The sequence below is a fragment of the Lobosporangium transversale genome, assembly GCF_002105155.1.
Source record: "Lobosporangium transversale strain NRRL 3116 chromosome Unknown BCR41scaffold_35, whole genome shotgun sequence".
NCBI classification, from domain to species: domain Eukaryota; kingdom Fungi; phylum Mortierellomycota; class Mortierellomycetes; order Mortierellales; family Mortierellaceae; genus Lobosporangium; species Lobosporangium transversale.
Window position 1 is genome coordinate 147447 of NW_019029013.1, and position 18168 is coordinate 165614.

General features: G+C 40.2%; 3 protein-coding genes across 3 annotated transcripts; 2 read left to right on the forward strand and 1 right to left on the reverse strand.

Moving 5' to 3' along the window:
• Positions 1 to 4338: 4338 nt before the first annotated feature.
• Positions 4339 to 10260, forward strand: BCR41DRAFT_388406 (hypothetical protein). Its single transcript, XM_022027999.1, has 9 exons — positions 4339 to 4748; positions 4859 to 4960; positions 5086 to 5645; positions 5757 to 5945; positions 6039 to 7781; positions 7929 to 8201; positions 8295 to 8493; positions 8634 to 8795; positions 8899 to 10260. Exons 1-9 carry the CDS (start codon positions 4367 to 4369, stop codon positions 10167 to 10169), a joined length of 4881 nt encoding a protein of 1626 aa, XP_021878676.1. The 5' UTR covers positions 4339 to 4366; the 3' UTR covers positions 10170 to 10260.
• A 2083-nt stretch (positions 10261 to 12343) lies between these two features.
• Positions 12344 to 15429, reverse strand: BCR41DRAFT_358800 (hypothetical protein). The gene is made up of 8 exons (XM_022025113.1): positions 15247 to 15429; positions 15031 to 15123; positions 14540 to 14881; positions 14127 to 14401; positions 13935 to 14026; positions 13365 to 13835; positions 12952 to 13225; positions 12344 to 12862 (listed from the first exon to the last, which is right to left on the reverse strand). The coding sequence occupies exons 1-8, from the start codon at positions 15320 to 15322 to the stop codon at positions 12389 to 12391; spliced, it is 2097 nt and encodes a 698-aa protein (XP_021878677.1). The 5' UTR covers positions 15323 to 15429; the 3' UTR covers positions 12344 to 12388.
• Positions 15430 to 15799: 370 nt separating this feature from the next.
• On the forward strand, positions 15800 to 17600 carry BCR41DRAFT_358801 (Got1/Sft2-like family-domain-containing protein). The gene is made up of 7 exons (XM_022025114.1): positions 15800 to 15964; positions 16225 to 16298; positions 16682 to 16712; positions 16873 to 16952; positions 17096 to 17148; positions 17261 to 17325; positions 17440 to 17600. The coding sequence occupies exons 1-7, from the start codon at positions 15923 to 15925 to the stop codon at positions 17569 to 17571; spliced, it is 477 nt and encodes a 158-aa protein (XP_021878678.1). The 5' UTR covers positions 15800 to 15922; the 3' UTR covers positions 17572 to 17600.
• The last annotated feature ends 568 nt before the right edge of the window (positions 17601 to 18168 follow it).

Sequence of the window (18168 nt, forward strand, 5' to 3'; positions counted from 1 at the left end):
TAATATGTCTGCTGTACATGCATTGCATGCTATGCAAGTTGTAAGCCCGATTATTTATTTATTACTTCCACAATGTCAAGCTATTGGCGATAATGCGACGCTGATTCCTAATGCTTGAATGGCTTCTTTCTCTTGTGATACCTTTTTTTTATTTTTTTAATCTTTGTACACGGACAAAGATAGCATTTAGAAGGAGGACGATCTTATTTTTATTTTTATTTTTACTTTACTCAATCCATAGAAATTACGGATCCAATTGGCACAGTAAGGAAGGGTCCTTTAGTTCAAAAATAAAATAAAAATAAATAGGGACCCAAGTGTTAGTGTTACCAAAAAGACAGGGCCCTGATTCAAATGGACACAATTTCAACGGTCCAAGACAGATGTTACAATAGCAACAGTTCATCATTCAACGATTGCATGGTCATTATGCAAACATGCCCGCGCCTTTTTTTTTTTTTTTTTTTTTTGCGCGCCAAAACGGTTTTTTTGAACACAAGAGGACCAATAAAAACGCAGGCTCTACCATGGATCTCATTTTTTATTTGTTTTTATGGCTATTCTATTCTATTCTATTCTATTTTTTTGTCCGCCCGCTGCGCCCTGTTTCATACCCAAAGTTAGGCAATGTATATATCTTGTTTAGTTTATCGAATCTCGATTTCTTTCATTCTTGTCTCTATATTTATATGACAGCTCTCATTAGATATTGTTCCCTGGAATCATATCGAAACAATTAAGGAAAAAAGCAAAAATAGAACGACCATACGATCAGCTAGCCTTGAGTTCCCCAAGAAATAAGAAAGAGAAAGAGGAATAGTCGGATAGAAATACAGAGACAGGAACGTAGGGAAGTGAGGTGGGTAGGAGGGCCCTATGGATAAGATAGTCTATAGGCAGCTGTTCATAGTTTACATATTTTCCCTTCCAAACATCGGCAACAAGGTGTTGTCGCACAAGATCGTAAGGGTTGTGTTTGCATTACGTTTTCTGCGGTTCTTTTTTTTTTTTTTTTTTTTTTTTTTTTTTTCGCTCAGGTTTTCTACAGCTCTCTCGCTCACCCTCGTCCTCATTTGCTTCCTCTTTTCTTCGCTTTTGAGAGCGATTGACGATTTTATTCATTTCTTACTGCTGGTTGACAGCAGGTAAAGATCTCCTGGAAATGTTTCATCTCCGAGTGTTTTATTTTCAACCGGGCCCTTATTTCTGGTGCTCATTCTTTTTTTTTTTTTTTTTTTTTTTTGGATCATTCTTTCAATTGATCAAAAGGTTTGTTCCTCCATTTGTCCATTTGTCCATTTGTCCAGTCTACTAGAACCCTATTCTTTTTCCATATTTTATATGTTTAGAATACATAAATTTTGAATTAACAATGGTCCCGATGAAGCCTATAAAAAATGATTTGGATAACATGTCAGCCAATGGGAGACCTACAATAATGCCATGTCATACAGAGTCTTCAGCACCTGACACTTGTAGAACCGGAAGGTCCTCAATGAGGTTGCGATACTGCGTAAAAGCACCATATAGTAACGAATTTATGCATCATATTTGGATCCTCTATTTCTTTTGGCTCCTTTCCCCCTTTTTTAATCGCATAAAAATATGCATCCATGTGGGGGAGGGGGAATCTAAATGTTTGTTTACCTCAGATAAGAGGAGGGGACTCAAACGGGCAACCGCGCTTATACCAGCAATGAAAGGGGCTATCTGAGTCCAACGGTCGGTGGTCAATGCAAAAAAAAATTAGTGCATCCAATTTTCTTTTACAGTAGCAGTTGTAATATATACATATATATGCCTTGCATGCTATCTCCTTTGATTACTGGCGTTGAAGTCGTAACTTGAAATCGGAAGTATTGATCCTAACAATGAGCTCAACTGACACTTCCGCCATAAAAGCAAGCAATTGTTATTAGGATAAAAAGACACGGCAGTAACGGTGCGTCTTTGTTCCAGAAAAAAAATTTCCCATATAATAATAATAATAATAATAATAATAATAATAATAATAATGTCTTGGTGTGAAGCCTTACTGAAGAAGTTTATTTCTAAGGGGAAATAGAGGATAATTAGTGGACTTAGTATAAGCTACGGCAACTGCTTACATTGTTTTGAGCACGTTCTGGACTCTTCTTGTTCTCCTTGAGATCCACAATAATTGCCCTTTTATTTTATTTTTTTTTCCTAGGATCAAATCAAAGGAAATTCATGCGTTGTATTTTGACGCCCCACATCTGGGATCATTTGTAATTCTTTGGTCCCATTTAAGATTTTTTGGTGGCCCAAGCTTGCTGCATATGAACCTTACAAAAAGCTTAAAAAAAATGTTTGGATGTATGTATATGTGTATAATATACATGTACATGTACATGTTTTTCTGATGCATAAAAATATGTGGTGTCTGTGGTTAAGACTGGTTCTTCAAATTTGTATGGGATTGCCACTTATTCAACCTTTAATGCAAAATAAACTCTTTGGTTGCTTGGATAATGTTGTGTAAACTTGAACCTCTTCATTACTGTTTATCACCCTGAACCTTACACCAGCATTCAGTGACTTATAAAGCAAACCCTGCTCCTAAAAGGAAGGAACCAAGCAATTGTCCGGGGATTTTTTTAAGGGTATAAAGTCAGGGAAACAGCTTCCTTTTATTTCTCTTATTCTCTCTTCATCCTCTCTCCTTTTTTTTGAACTTAGGAATAAGGGTTTAAAAATAGCCATTTCTCGTCCTATTGCCAAAACCCTAGACCTCAATCCGGCGTCTCACCATTGGTTGGGTTTCGTCTCCTTCCTCCCATTGTTGACGCGTAGTGACTAAAAACAGGGAAGGAGAGAGAGAGATAATAATCCCCGAGCAATGATGTAACCCCCAGCTTCTGTGTACAAGGTATGTATAATAGGCATCAATTGATCAATCTCTTGTTAATGCATCGGAGATGCTTCTATTATTTATTGTTATGGCCAGGGACAGTCCCTTGAACTTAATTGCGCTTGTCTATTAGACAAGGCAAGACGCGTGGAAGGTCCAAGCACCACAGGTGACAGACGGCAGATGACCAAAAGATAACATCAGAGGTGTAAATAATTCAATATCCGTTCTTTGCCCACTAGAGATAGATCCTGATAACAAATCCAACAGAGGAAAAAAACGACAAGATAAAACACGGATGAAATTACGAATTTAGCCAATATTGGGAAATTGGCATTAAGAACTAGGAGCAGGGTAAGGAGAGTCTCGCTTCCCTCTTTGTCTTCGTTTTCCTAACTGATGGCCTGACTCAAAGAAATGTCTACATTGATCGAGCTTCGTCTCCTCTCTTAGAGTTTAAAGATGCCCGAATATTAAGACGAGTTTGGATTCGCAAATAGGGAAGACGCATCTCCTTCGTTATGGGCTTGTCATTGCTAGCAGGATTAAAGTATTATCGAAAATTAGGAAACATAATGCCAACAAGCCTCGGAGGGCTCCACCACGATTGTTTCCTGAACTGCCCAACTGAGTGCGTAATTTGATGACGCAATATTATAAAAACAAAATGGATATATGAAGGACAGGGCTGTAACCTTCTGCAAGAAATGAAGGAGTGGGTTGCGAAGACGCGAAACGATGTGGTGATACGCAAGGATGGCCTGTAATCTGATACAAAAAAAGTTGGCTAGTGTGCCTGCAGGTTCTTCATTCCATTAGAGTCATTAAGACTATGCCTCGCCTGCATAGCAACGCAAGCTTGCCCCATACTCCCTTCGCAGCACCACTAATACGTTTGCAATATAACAAGTTGGTATTAGTATTTAAATATTCTTTGTCGAGGGATAGGCTGATTGAACACACTGATGCGCAGACTAAGCTTTTGCTGCCGGGACAAAGGCTGTATACGTACCTTGCACAGTCGCATAAGCCGCTGAGATATATAGTGGAGAAGGATTGAGTGTGATAAGTTGAATGGCTGTTGGGTAGAAAGGAGGAAGGAATGGAGTATAGGCAAGCGTCAGAAAGACATCTAGGATCATGTGGTCAATTCAGATTTAAGCTGGCACTCAAAGGGAGTACGCGTAAGGAGAGTTGGGACTGGACAGGTTGCATTGAAAACAAGTCTGCAGAAGCCCTTCGTACAAGTTTCGTTACCTTGTCTTCTACAGCGATACTATTGATTCACTCTGCTAAGTCATGTACCGGTCCAGTGCTGTTGAGGGCTGTTTGTAGAGTTTGGCGTTGGATGAACAAATCCACTTGGTGGTGGGTTCACTCCTATTCAATTTAGAGCACGTGGCTATTACGATTTTCCCGTGAAATATAATTCACTTCCTCTTGATCTACATCTTAATCTCTTCGCACTTCAATTTACTTGACAGATAATGTGCCATGGACCTGACGCGGTCCTTGTTCCAATCACCCGCAAGTGCCACTGCAACTGCAACCGCAGGGGATAACTCTGTGTTATATCATCCCTATCATGATGACCGATTATGGCCCAGTACAACCACCAATCACTTCCTGTCCTTGCTCTTCTTTCAAGAATCCAATTCTGTTTCGACATCCGACCTCATCGACCCCGAGCAACTCAAGCATGTCCAGTCCTTGAAACGGACATTTGAGACATGTTTAGCATCAATAGTTCGGGAACGAGACCGACAACATGGTCATCAGCTGGTCATTCTTTGTCCGGTCCAACAGTCGCTCATGGGCACTAATGCGCTTTTGAAATTGGAATGGGAATGGGGTGGCATGGATGAGGAATTCATCAGTACGTAACCAAAAAAATTACTTCGCCCTGTGATGATATTAAAAGTTTGTCTTACTTTATACTAACATTATAATTTCTTGCGCTTCACCTTGAATAAATATGTGATATAGTGAGCCATATTGTCCGTATCCCTGACAGAGATCATCCAGTGACTAAAAGCCTATCTGTTACAACTCTGAACGGACGCACCTTGATTGTCACAGATACGACTGGTACAAAGCAAAAAGAAAAAAAGAAAAAAACGCTCTATCTCTGACATTGGTAACTTTATATGTCATTCGCACAATTGACCATCGACATATTCGCCTTATGAACATTGCATTTGTTTTTTCCTTAGTGACGACGGCCAAGGGATTTAAGCTCTTGAAGCAAGCGCGTCTTGTCTCGGAACAGATATTTTATGATGATGAGGGAAGAGGCTGGCTTATTCAATTCATTGACCGCCCTCTCGTAGGAATCCCGCAAAATAACGATCAGATATTATTAGGTCATCCTACAACAAGTACTGCAACCACTTTAATCCCAGAAGACAAAGGAAATGACATCACTTATCGCAATGAAAGCAACACTGACAGATTGACAGGATCATCGGGGTTATTTAGTCCTCCATTGCGCGCAGAGACCCATTCCCCAATAGCAGCTACTACCACCAGTCGCCGCAACCGGTATCGCTTGGGCCAGTACTCAATATATAATGCAACAGATCCTTACAGTTATGTCCACAGACGATCCAAAGGACGACCTTTCTTGACCCTTCATATTGTGCTGCAACGTTTCCCTGGCGTATCACAGAAACTGGAAAAATTGATTATGGATTTCAATGACGCGATGATGGCGAAAAACAACTTGGATGATATACGGACTGCTGTGGATCGTCTTTTAGCCAATAGTGTGGAGGTATATATATTTTTTCAATGGAAAAAAAAAAAAAAAAAAAAAAAAAAAAGTCATTATCAGACAACCCATATCATTAATAGCGATTCCTCATTTCATATTTTCATATTTTAGCTCATGAATAAACTGGACTCGAAAATACTTATGAGACTGTTAGACGAATACAAAGTGACAGTAGATGTATTGGATCAGCTTTTAGAGAATCACATCATGAATTCAACCTATGATATTGTATTCTTCAAAATCACCCTTCAATTTAAGCAACAAGACTGGGATTTATCAGAGGCTATAAGGGATCTCCGGGTAATGCTTGTGTTCTATGATGCTTTCTGACTATCCAACGGGATTAGTAGAGCTAGCAATGTAGAAAGTTAGCTGACATTTTATCTTGCTCAGAATTTAGATCTTGTTCAGATTGGACTATCGGATACTCCACAACACTATCAATGTCTTGTCTCTGCATTGAATGAATTCCAGTCCATTGGAATACTGCGGACACCCGAAGAGAAACTAAATTACTTGATAAGGTCTGTTCGAGTGGCTAGCACATTATCTGGAGGGGCAGATGACCTTATTCCCATCTTGCTTCTTACAGTTCTTCGCTCAGATATCAGCAATTTGGCATCAAATCTTTATTATATGAAGAACTTCGTCCTATTTGGAGACCCATCAAGCGGTGAATATGGATACTCTCTTTCTACGCTGGAAGCTGTCTCACGATACATTATTACCCATATCAAACAATTATTGCCATTCTCAGCCAAAAATCAGGAGTATTGGGACATGGTCCGTTCAGGTGATATGAAAGGAATCAAAAATATTTTTTCTGAAGCTTCAGAATGTAATCAAACTAAGCAAAAACAACAACCATTATCGGCGTCACCTTTACTTCGAAGAACGTCAGTGGCAAGTTTTGGAACTGATAGTGATCATTCTATGCCTGAGTCAGTTATCCAGGAGCCACCATCTATCTCCGCTATAAAGAGTCGAGATTTTGTTGGTAATAATGGTGTATTGATAGCCTGTCAAGCACAGCAGATGGAAGTACTACGATACCTTGTGGAGGAGCAAGGTCAGTCGGTGGACGTGTGGAATTATGAAGGCAAAACTCCACTCATGCTCTGTGCCAACTTGAAGAATAAGGATATGATTCAATTTATTCTTCATCAGGCTCAGGGTATTAAGGAAGCAGATCTAAAGGCTATTATTAATAGACAGGATGTACTTGGAAATACTGCGGTCCATGTGTGTGTGGCGGCCAAAAAGGATAATAGAGAAAATCTGGTAGTTCTAGAAGAACTCTTGAAATCTGAACCTGACCTTGGTCTTCCCAATAACGAGGGCGATACTCCACTCATCATCTCTGCAAAAAAGCAGCAGGACGACTATAGTAAAGACCGTGATCGTGATCATGGCGGAAACCAAATCATATCGGCTCTTACCAAAAAGATGGCACCCAGAGATTTGGACCGACAGAATAATAGTGGTGATACAGCGCTTCATTTCATAAATGATCCGAAGCTGATCCAGGATTTGATCTCATGTGGAGCAAATCCAGATATTGAAAACTATGCAGGATGGACGCCTCTCCTGAAATGGACTCTTCATGATAACACCGCTGCCGTTGAAAGCTTATTGGCGACTGGTGATTGTGTGGACCCATTGATAACAGACTCAAGAGGTTATACGCCACTACATATGGCGTGTCTTCGAGGTAATTTAGAGATGGTCAAACTACTAGAAGAACGGACGTCAATGGTCGATATTCAGTCTGCAGTGGATGGCAGTACCCCTCTTCAATTAGCATGTCAATCAAATTCAGCTGTCGTGGTCGAATTTTTATTGCAGAGGGGCGCTAATCCGGAATTGAGAGACTGGGCAAACGAGTCGCCGGCAGATATGACGAATGACCCTATAATTCTTGATATGCTCGACAATGCAATGCTTTTCTGGGATAGTGATGATCATTGTTATGTTCATAACAGGAGTTCAGAAAAGTCTTCTCTATCATTGTCGTTGTCCAAGGTCCAAGGAAAGAAGCCAACTCCATCAAGCAATTTACCTAAGAAAGCTATCCGAGTTGTCAGAGGAACTATGGAGCGGGATGGTAAAGTCCGATATATCGTCAAGAGTGGAGCGGTAAAGTTTTATGGCCTTTCTATGTCTTCATGATACTAAGGCAGCTGTTTTGGTTATCGCAAGGATATACTGCGAACTAATATGCTAAAAATTATTGACTACATTTGCCAAAAATCAATACATAACTATACATGTCCACTCTTATAGTCCTCAGGCCCGTCAACCATTGTAACAATGTTGCGATCATTAGAGGATTTTCAGTTCTTGCGGCAAAACCTATTAATTGAAGGGCCTGATGCTTGTATACCCTCGCTCAAAGATTTTTATTCGCCCTTTTTGCTCTCTCCAAGCCGACCTTCTAAAACTGTTCTTGCGATATCTGCCAGAAGGTTGGACATGTTCTTGAACTATCTGTCAAGCCATCCAGTCCTAGCTAACCACGAACTAGTTTGGGAGTTCATATTAATACCGGAGTTGCAGGTAAGTGATAGAGAGACAGTATACTCCCCGCAAGCGCCTGACTAAGTATTTGACGTCGACATTTTTTTTTTTTTTAAAAAAAAATAATAAAAGCGTGATTTAATATTAGAGCGATCAATGATTAAGCAGGAGAATGCAATCGACAGTATCTTTGACAATTTCCCATCCACTATCGAGAACCTGGAGCATGAAGAGATGTATTTCCATCATTTGAACGAAGAGGTCTTGAGACTGGAGGCAGCAGTACAGCAAGTTAGAAAGTGTGCTAGGAAATTGAGTCGAAGCACACAAGGTCAGCGCATTGATCCGAAGACTATGGTATATTTTATATGATATCAGCGATCCCGCTACTGGATAAAGGGCTTACCATATGCTGTTGTTGCCATCTCTCTCTCTTTTTTTTTTTTTTTTTTTTTTTTTGGTTACATACAGATGTACCTCAGCAGCTCGATATTTTGGCAGGAGCCTTGGATCGGTCATACTTGATTGACTTTGATAATAAGAGCGAATATGTTAATGCAACAAAAGCGATTGCCTCAACGCAAACTACTATGCGTGCTTCTGACATTGAGTCATTTGGAAACTTGTTTGAAGGTAGACCAGAGAACCTTTAGTGTTATTATTCTTGTAGTTATCTTTACTTACCCATATATTTATTTAATACGCTGATAATTTATTTAACGATTTTTCGTTTTAGACTTTTCATTTGTGATTGATGGGACATTGAAGGCGCTGAAACACCCACAGGAAATCATCGCGTCTATACGGCAACTGAGAGTGGTAGCGCAGAAAACAGAACAATCAATGCGTCGGAATGATATGTGGCGGTCGGGATTATTTACTATTGGAGGAGGGGCCAAGTATGCAGTCAATGGTGCAGGTGCAGCGCTTGGTGCAGTTGGACATGTGGCCACTTCAGCCTTCGGAGCTGTCTCTGAGTCTTTCGCCTCAGGATCCGGAAGAAGGCAGCACATAAGGGCTGCATCCGAAAGCGCCGTGGGCAGGTCATCTAAGATTAGATCTGCCCCTTCGTCACCATCTTCTTCAACACCGCAAGTTATATCACCTTCGACACCACCATTGTTACCATATAACAAACGCTCATCTTTAGTTATGAAACTGACGCCTAGCATGTCTCAAACCAGCTTGACTAGCGCCGCTAGTAGTAACAGCATCATCTCCAGTCCATTTCGATCACGTAGAGGCGGCCAGAGTCCAGTCACGAAAAACATGATGACTAGTACATCTCTCCACACGCCGCCATTCTCGTCCATTACTACAGTAACCTCTTCAAAGTCAACAGCCCAGGCTTCGTCCTTGGAAGAGATCGAAGGCAAAATTGGAGAAGCGTCCAGCCTATTGAACAGTTTGCGGGGATCGCTCTTTGAAGAGCTAGCGCATTTACAGAACCACCATACCAAGGAGCTGGAAAAAGCTATGAGAGACTTTGGGGCACGCCAACTTCAGATTGAGAGGAGCCGTTTACACGATATGATCGGGATATTAAATGACCTTCGGATTGAGTCCAATACCACTGCTTTCTCTACTAGGATAGCAGCTGTTGCTGTGACAGACGGCATCCAAGTTACAGGCTCGAACTCGAGTGTTGCGGGTGGGTCACGATCGCTCATGGAACCGAATTTGGATTTGACATTAGGAAGAATTAGTCGGAATATCAGTCGTCAGTCTTCGATCCATGCAAAGACACCAAGAGTCGGCTCTGGAGCCTCATTGATAGGTGATGGGGTAGGGTCCCTGTTTGAGTTTGGGGACGATGAGAAAGTGGAGGTACGGAAGTATCAGCGCCAGCAGCATGAACATCAGCGTAAGAATAGTGCCAATCGCGAATCGGGCCACGGCCGTAACATGGTGTCCGAAGATGGCCAAAACAACGGAAGCACTAGTAGGAAGGATATAAACTCTGATCAAGAGGACGTGCTGAGCGAGAAAATACCATTTGACGACTAAACATTGTATTAGCAATATCAGCAGAAAAAAAATAAAAAGTCAGCTCTGTATACTTATTCTACTCTATTTTCATCAATCACATCGCGCCTTGGAATATCTCATAGTAATAAAGCTTGCTTTTGGCTTACCAAACCGGAAGGCACTGGCTAATTTGCTCTTTACCCTTCCCTTCCATGCATTAACGGCTTCAAGCATACCACTGCTATGAAGGAGGTGAGGCTTTTACAACATTACGGGAACCTGTTAATGGAATAAAGACTTGAATATCGGATAAAACCAGTTTCAGTGACACAGCAACTGTTACTCTTGGTGGGCGACTTTTTTCTTCTCTGATCATTGTAATGATATAAGCCGTTGAAAGGGTCTATGTGGGCTCTTCAGGTCTGTGGATAAAGCCGCGCCCATCTACATGCTAATTATAATATCAGAGATAGAAAAGATGCAGTGGAGGTATGTAAAAGAGTCCTCCTCTCATAAACATGTTGATTATTGAAGGAAAATGTTTGGCAATCTTCATTGCCTCAACGAGAGAAAAAATAAAATAAAATGAAATGAGAATGTCTGCCCTAACTAGACAACTGCATACGGATGTTAGTCTAACAGTGGCTCTGTCCTGTTTACAGGGATGAAAAACAAGAAAAAAAGTCAATCGTTCCATCCGCACATTTTGGAGAATGGTATACAATATAAATTGATTTTTTTTTTTCTTGAAAGATGTCTACATTTCGACTACTCCGTGATCGCTCATAGGGGTTTTTTTACTCGTCTATAAACCAAGAGTAAAAGTGAATAGACGTAATGCCACTGACAAGCTAATGATTGCTGAACTTTTAACGCTTCCCTGTAGTATTTTGTAACATCTCTAAACACGAGCTGGCGAGATCAAGGCTTGAGCTCTGTTTTATTGAAGTTCAAGGTGGTTTTTTTGTCGTTACTGCGAGATAGAAAAAAGACGTCATGTCACATTTATACTTTCTCTTCTCTTTCTTCTTCCTCCACAGTTATTTCCTTAGTATTTGCATTGTCCGTTTTACAAATCAATACACTCATGATGTTATATGATAGCTCTATTAGTCATATGTATGCTGCTGTCATTCTTTATTCATATGGCTTCAGCACGGTCTCAAATGCTGTACTGAAATGGCAACAACACTCACGGGTTTTTCATGATACATCATCACCAACGCTTCATATTCACTTCTATTCAAGAAAAGAAACTTTTGATAATGCTCCTAGCGCTAAAACGAGTAACTCTCCTCAGTTTCAAAAGTGTCTGCGCTTTTGTTATAGAGTGAAAGCAAAGTGCCATGCTGGAGCTCTAATTTGATGCTTTTGCTTTTTCTCTAACTCTTGAACCATAAAGCGGGCAAAGTTGCCCGTTTAGAGAGTTCAGCTTTCACCAACTTATAGGCAGGCTAGATTCAGTTCTCTGTGCTTCCTACCAGCATAAGAAGTCGCACATACAACTATAGCGTATGGTGGCGCCGCCAGAGCCGTAATCTACTTGATAATTGGCATTATAACACGGACTGAAGTAATGAGATGCAATCAATGCATTGACGCATGTGAATGCATGTCAAGGAGGTTAAAAAATTGTAAAAACCAAATATCACACCTTCTACCCTGTCTCTTTTATTTTCTATCTCCTTCCTATCCTCTTCTTTCCTCGAGATTTGTTGCCAAGCCTCCATACTGGCCCAAAGATGGTGGTCATTCCGGGACGCCCTCTCTTTTTTTTTTTTTTTTTTTTTTTCGATCGATTGATTGCAGGCTTTGGTTCTTGTCTCTAACAGCAATAGTACCAAGTCAAGTCGCTGGGAATGAAGCTGCTGGCATTTATGGATATTTCACTATTGTGTTTTGCGTCTAACCAATCTGTCAATAAAAAAAAGAAAAGAATAAACTCACCGATACTTATCTTCGCGTTTTAATAAATTAAATTGACCTTGCCTGTTTCCGCCTTCTGACAAGTCTTTATAACATTTTGTATTTATTTACGACCTGTATCTCGCAAGAAACATTCTTACGTCTATGCTTTCTACTTTTTGTTAGTCTGCATTCCTCTACTTCTCCGCATAACGGCGGTAGTAAATAACAAAAGTACTATATAGTGCACTTCTTGAAAGTTCTTTTATTGTTATTATTTTTAATTTTTACAAATAATAAGGAACTATCCATAATCACCGTCTTCATTTTTTTTTTTTTTTTTGTTTAAGCATTTAAAGTTTAGCAGACACCATCTGTCGCAGCTCCTCATACATGGCCTGGATATGCTCTTTGAAGTATTCTCGGACTTGCGGTCGGCGGATCTTGAGCGTTGGTGTGACCATTCCATTCTCGACTGAGAACATATCCGTTGTCAAATGAACCTTCTTGGCCAACTCATATCCATTCAGACCTCCAACTCGACCTGCCTTTTCTAACTCCTGTATAAACGCCGCTTTGACTCTGGGATCACTCAAGAGTCGAGCATACCCCTCCATATCACCAGGCTTTACCTCTTGAGCATCATTTCCTTCACTTGTCACCACAGCATTAGCGAACGGCAGGAATGTCTCCGGATCGGGAATGGCTACAGCCACGAGCATACTCTCAAGTGAGTCCCCGTGCACATAGATTTGCATCACCAAATTGCAGCGAGCCGTTAAGATATTCTCGATTTTTTCTGGAGCAACATACTCGCCCTGGGCTAACTAAAGAGGGGAAAAAAAATTAAACCAAATCAATAAATCCAACATATTGACAATCATTGGAGGAGTCCACATTATTTTTATTCACTTACCTTGAATATGTTTTTCTTGCGATCAACAATCGTAAGGCATCCACGATCATCCATAACCCCAATATCCCCGGTGGCTAGCCATCCCTCTGGATCAACAGCTTCTCGTGTGCTCGCTTCGTCCTTAAAATAGCCTTTGAAGATTGGAGCTCCTCGTAGCTGGATCTCCCCTCGAGGGAAAGGTTGATCTGTGGTGAGATAGTTCAGTTCTGGAACATCCACAAGTTTGAGTTCTATTCCAGGACGAGGGCAGCCTACATGGCCAGAAACGTGTTCACTGAGGAAAAAGGGGAAAAGAAGAGATCAGTGATGAGACATTTGGTCGGTATGTATAATAGGAAAATAAAACAAAAATAGTAATTATCATGATGATAATATTAAACAAACATGAAGACGATACAACTATTTCCACGTACTCGGGGAGTGTAACTGTAGCAATACTTGTTGTTTCAGTTGAGCCATATCCCTCAGCTACGACACAGCTGAAAACAACTCTCAAAAAGTCGAGGACCTCCTTGGCGACAGGGGCACTTCCGGTTCCCAGGACTTGAACTCTTCCTCCGAGGGCCATCTTGACCTTGTTGAACAAGAGTCGGTCCCAGAGCGGATGATGAACACCTTTCCCTGCGTGAAGGTTAGCAAGCTTCACAGCTACCGCATGGCGTGATAATTTACCAACAGCCCCTGGTGCATCTACTGTAGCCGCTACAACCCGAGCATAGATTCGATTCAATAACCGAGGGACTGTTGTGAAAAACGTTGGCTTGAGCTCATTGACATCATCCATTAGCGCCAGCATATCTCCATGAAAGAATCCGGTTTTGCAGCCCACGGATGTACTAACCAGAATCCCTACACGGCCCATGATATGAGCTAGCGGTAAATAGCTATTTATAAAGTTGTTTTTTTTTTTTTTTTTTTTTTTTTTCGTTCAGTAAGAATGGGAAAATTAAATCTTCATTGTAAGAAACATCAAACAGCATTACCTGAGGACTACGTCGTCGGGGGCAATGTGTGTTCCCTCATAGCAAGTGCCGACTGCGGCAATGAAATTCTTATGCGTCAGCATGGCACCTTTCTATCATTAGTTAAAAAGAAAGGCCCTCATAGTATAAGCATTACATGCATTTTGTATGATCATTTGACGCTTCTTAAGACATTTTGATGCTTTTACGGACCGGTTGGCCCGTAGTCCCGCTTGTGTAACATAATGTAGCCACTTCGTCCTTCTTTGGCGGGGTATGTGGGCGCGGAAACTCCTTTCCAAGGGCTTCGATTTCCTCAAAGTCATAGACTTTAATGCCATTCTCATTACTCAAGGAACGGATGACATTCAAATCAACGACAGCATTAGGAGCAGAACGGGAGGTATCGTAAAGCGAATCCATGCTGATGATGGCCTGCAAGCTTGACAGCTTGTGTGCGATCTTAAGTAGGGCGACAATGTGGTTGGCTGGATTTACAGAGAAGGAAATATATAGAACATTTGTGTGAATATTATATTTTTGCCAGGGAGCAAGGGGCTAGATCGCATCTTGAGTCTTATTCTCCAAGACAGTGTTTTAACAAGTGACACGAGATGGTTACTTACCGCTACAAACGACAACTCTGATCTCAGCGTGGTTACTAACATACTCGATTGAATCCGGGCCAAGAGTATCATAGAGTGCGACATTAACCAAATTGTAGAAGTAGCAGCTCATTTCCGTGATGTACCACTCTGGTCGTCCTAATGACCAGATACCGAGTGCCCAACGGTTCAGCTGTGAGTTTCCGAGGAAAGATTCGTTCAGATGCATGATCCCACTGCCAAAAGCATTAATGCGTTGGTCAATCTGCTGAAAGGTCTCCCATGTAAAGCTGTCGTAGGTGCGTGTTGTAGGATTGTATGGACGATGGCCAATGAACTCTTTGTCTGGGAATTGAGCAAGTCCTATTAAAATAAATAAATAGATAAATAGATAAGTACAGCGACTAAACTTTATCCTTTTTAATGTCTCATTTCGCTCTTCCGCATAAATCTCAACCTTTTTTTCCCACTCCACATTTTTTTTTCCCCAGTAATTTAGTATCTTAACATACCATGCTGAAAGAGCTCATAGAGGGTCTCAACATGAGGTGCGCTGCGGATATGGCTAACGAGTTCATCAGCGAAAGCAGCGTGCCTGTAATGCCCTATACATAGCATCAAATGGAAATGCAATAACCATTTTATACTGTCATAAGTTTCTTTGAGCCGTAAGTGTTTCTATACGCGATACTAAGGCTGATTTGTGTGTGTATATTTGTTATTGTTACCAGTAGCGCCCGGGGTTTTCGTTCCTGGGAGCTCGATGCTTTGTTTCTCAAGGTCGTATTTTGGGAAGACAGGCATAGTGGGAGGGGAGGGGAGGGCGAGCTTGATTGTAGTTGGTGGGGTGTTTTGAGAAGAAGTAAAATGGAGAGGATAATAGAAAAGAAAAGAAAGAAAGAAAAGAAAGAAAAGAAAGAGAGTTGAATGAGTAAACTTGTCCTAACGCATATTTTAAAGGCGCTTACAATTTTATCCGGTTCGATCATACCCTGTCCAGAAGGAATCAAAATCATTGGCATGCGAACAGTGCGCAGGATTTGTTTGGTTAATCGCGATCCTTTGGTCATGTGATTATACCCGCTTATCATATTGGGGATTAGAATGCGTCAGGTTATTTGAACTGACGGATGCCTAACATTTTGTCTGTCTCTCCCTATCCAGGAACGGAACGGCAAATAAAAAATACTCCTTTACAGTTATTAAGGGTGCTTCACATGCCACACATTCAACACACACGACCGTTGTGGGGATTTTTTTTCTTTTCTTGTCTTTTTTAGACTTTTTGCTTTGCTTCGCCCTTGTCATCTCTTTCATTCCTTGCCAAGCAAACCAAACCTTCCTCTCTTAATACTTCCCTTAGTACTAGCAAATAAAAAGAAGAAAAGAAATAAATAGTTCATCATGGCCATCTGGGGAATGTCATCACTGCCGAACAATGAGGATGTAAGAAGCATTTTCAAGATTGCATACAACTAATCCTCATTCTTATCTTGTTACCACCGTAGTAGAATGTTTTGATACAACCTTCGATCAGATAGACAGCAACAACAATGATAACGACAAAAACAACTACCAAAAAAAAAAAAAAAAAAAAAAAAAAATAACAGAGTATGACAATTAACATACGCCTTATTTTTTTATTTTGTTTTACTTTTATTTTTTTTTATATTATATTGTTGGTTGGTGCGTGGATCACATTGTAGGTTATGGACGATACGAATCCCATTAGCTGCTTCAATCTCAACAGGACTCAACGTCTCTATGGCTTCGGGATCTGGTAAGATATTTATTTACCCATCTCTGAAAGACGGAAAAAAAAAAAATAAAAAATAAAAAAAACCCCCACAAGTATATATTTCAAGGAACCTTCTTTTCAAGTCAGACAGTGACACAGTTACACAGTAACACAGCCCAGTTCTAGCCTCCATATTCGACATGAATGAAAAACGATATTCCTCAGAAGCAACAGGAGCAAGCAGTAACATGTTCATGGAGCTCAGGATTTCAAATTCTTTTCTCAAACTATGTTGGGTTTAATAATCCCAGGAGACGTATCGACAATTTTAGAATTCCATCAGGACAATTCTTTTTTTTTTTTTTTTTTTCGGTTCTTTACTAACATTGATGACTTTATATATGGCATACCTGCTCTTAAAATAGTTTCGTGGCTGGATTCTTAATCTCGATTCTGGTATTGTGATTCGCACCCTTTTTTTTTTTCTTCTCTTTTAATCGTTAGATCAACACAACAAATATGGATGGACGCAGACTGAGAAAAATAAAGAGCATGGAATAAAGAAAAAGGAAGGGCTGACAAATATTATCATATCATTATTGCTCTCTCTGAATAGTCTACTTTGTCACTCGGTACTGGGCAGCTCGCTTTATTTGCAGTGTTCTTCACTCTTGGCAACATTGTGTCGTTGTTGAGGTAAAAAAAAAAAAAAAGAGGCTCGAATGGCAATATCAAACAGCATACGATGACTCAAAATTACAATGGCAATGATTTAACAGTTCATTGAGATGCGATCCTTTATTTTTTTTTAAAAAAAAAAATAAAAAAAAAAAAATTAGCACCACTTTCTTAATTGGACCTTCCAAGCAGTTCAAGACTATGTTTGCCCCAGGTAGGAAAAAATTAAAGCAAATCTGGAAATTAAGTAACAGCTATTGATATCCAGCTAACGCAATTCTTTTTTTTTTCTTTTTTTTTTTCTTACTGTTCCTTTGACAATGTAGTTCGTATGGTTGCTTCCATTGTTTTCCTATCTCTAATCGTAATCACTCTCATTGTCGCATTCACAGTATGTTTAATGATTACCTTGTTATCTTTATGATATGAGATTAATTCTACTTTAGTTTATCAGCTATTGACATCTAACATTTTTGGACTTTTTTTAAAAAATCTGTACTTTTAGCTTAAAGCAGCACTCCTTTGCTTGATTTTGTGCATTGTCCAGTTCTTGGCGCTGTTCTGGTACAGTGCCTCATATATCCCATACGGCCGTGCAGCCATTAGGAAGGTCGCTGGAGGATGCATTGATGTGTGAGCTTTCAGTTCAAAAAATGTGAATAAAAGTATAAATATTTGAATTAATCTATTTGACAACCCGGGTTGTCACTCTTATTTGACAACCCCCCCCTTAATTATTTTTCTCAATTTTTTTTCTTTGCGTGACAACCCGGGGTTGCCAAATAGTAAAATATCTAATTTGACAACCCCAAGCTCACTATTATTTGACAACCCTTTTTTATTGGCAAGATTATTATGTGAAAATCGTTTCTATTGCTATCCCTCAGCAACATGAAATCCCTCCAGCAATCTAAAAGCTTCCATCAAATAACAAACTTTTTTTTTTTGGTTACGAGGTGTTGTTTTTTTATTACAACTGATTTCTAAAACAAGGGTTTGCTTTTATAGAAAATGTGCCTATACGGGTAACATGCACTAAGGGGTTTTTGGATATATAAGCATGCATAAATTCGGAGTGGTTATGCGACGCTTGATGGCGCATGCGTAAGACGCGGAAAGGAAAAAAAAGAGAGACAGAAGAAGCTATAACCACAGTCATGATAATGGAGTGTTGCCACCATTTTAGAAATCCAGCTGAGAAAGGCCCTCCAAAAGTGCAAGATGGTGAAGACTT

Excerpts from the sequence above, each read along its gene's own strand:
- BCR41DRAFT_358801 (XM_022025114.1), top strand. The coding sequence starts at position 15,923 with ATGGCCATCTGGGGAATGTCATCACTGCCGAACAATGAGGAT. Across the intron at positions 16,299-16,681 it reads CTCTATGGCTTCGGGATCTG|TTTCGTGGCTGGATTCTTAA; the intron begins GTAAGATATTTA and ends CTCTTAAAATAG. Across the intron at positions 17,326-17,439 it reads CTCTCATTGTCGCATTCACA|CTTAAAGCAGCACTCCTTTG; the intron begins GTATGTTTAATG and ends CTGTACTTTTAG.
- BCR41DRAFT_388406 (XM_022027999.1), top strand. The coding sequence starts at position 4,367 with ATGGACCTGACGCGGTCCTTGTTCCAATCACCCGCAAGTGCCACTGCA. Across the intron at positions 4,961-5,085 it reads GATTGTCACAGATACGACTG|TGACGACGGCCAAGGGATTT; the intron begins GTACAAAGCAAA and ends TTTTTTCCTTAG. Across the intron at positions 5,646-5,756 it reads TTTTAGCCAATAGTGTGGAG|CTCATGAATAAACTGGACTC; the intron begins GTATATATATTT and ends TTCATATTTTAG.
- BCR41DRAFT_358800 (XM_022025113.1), bottom strand. The coding sequence starts at position 15,322 with ATGCCTGTCTTCCCAAAATACGACCTTGAGAAACAAAGCATCGAGCTC. Across the intron at positions 14,402-14,539 it reads CAGAGTTGTCGTTTGTAGCG|CCAACCACATTGTCGCCCTA; the intron begins GTAAGTAACCAT and ends CTGTAAATCCAG. Across the intron at positions 12,863-12,951 it reads GCAAGAAAAACATATTCAAG|TTAGCCCAGGGCGAGTATGT; the intron begins GTAAGTGAATAA and ends TCCCCTCTTTAG.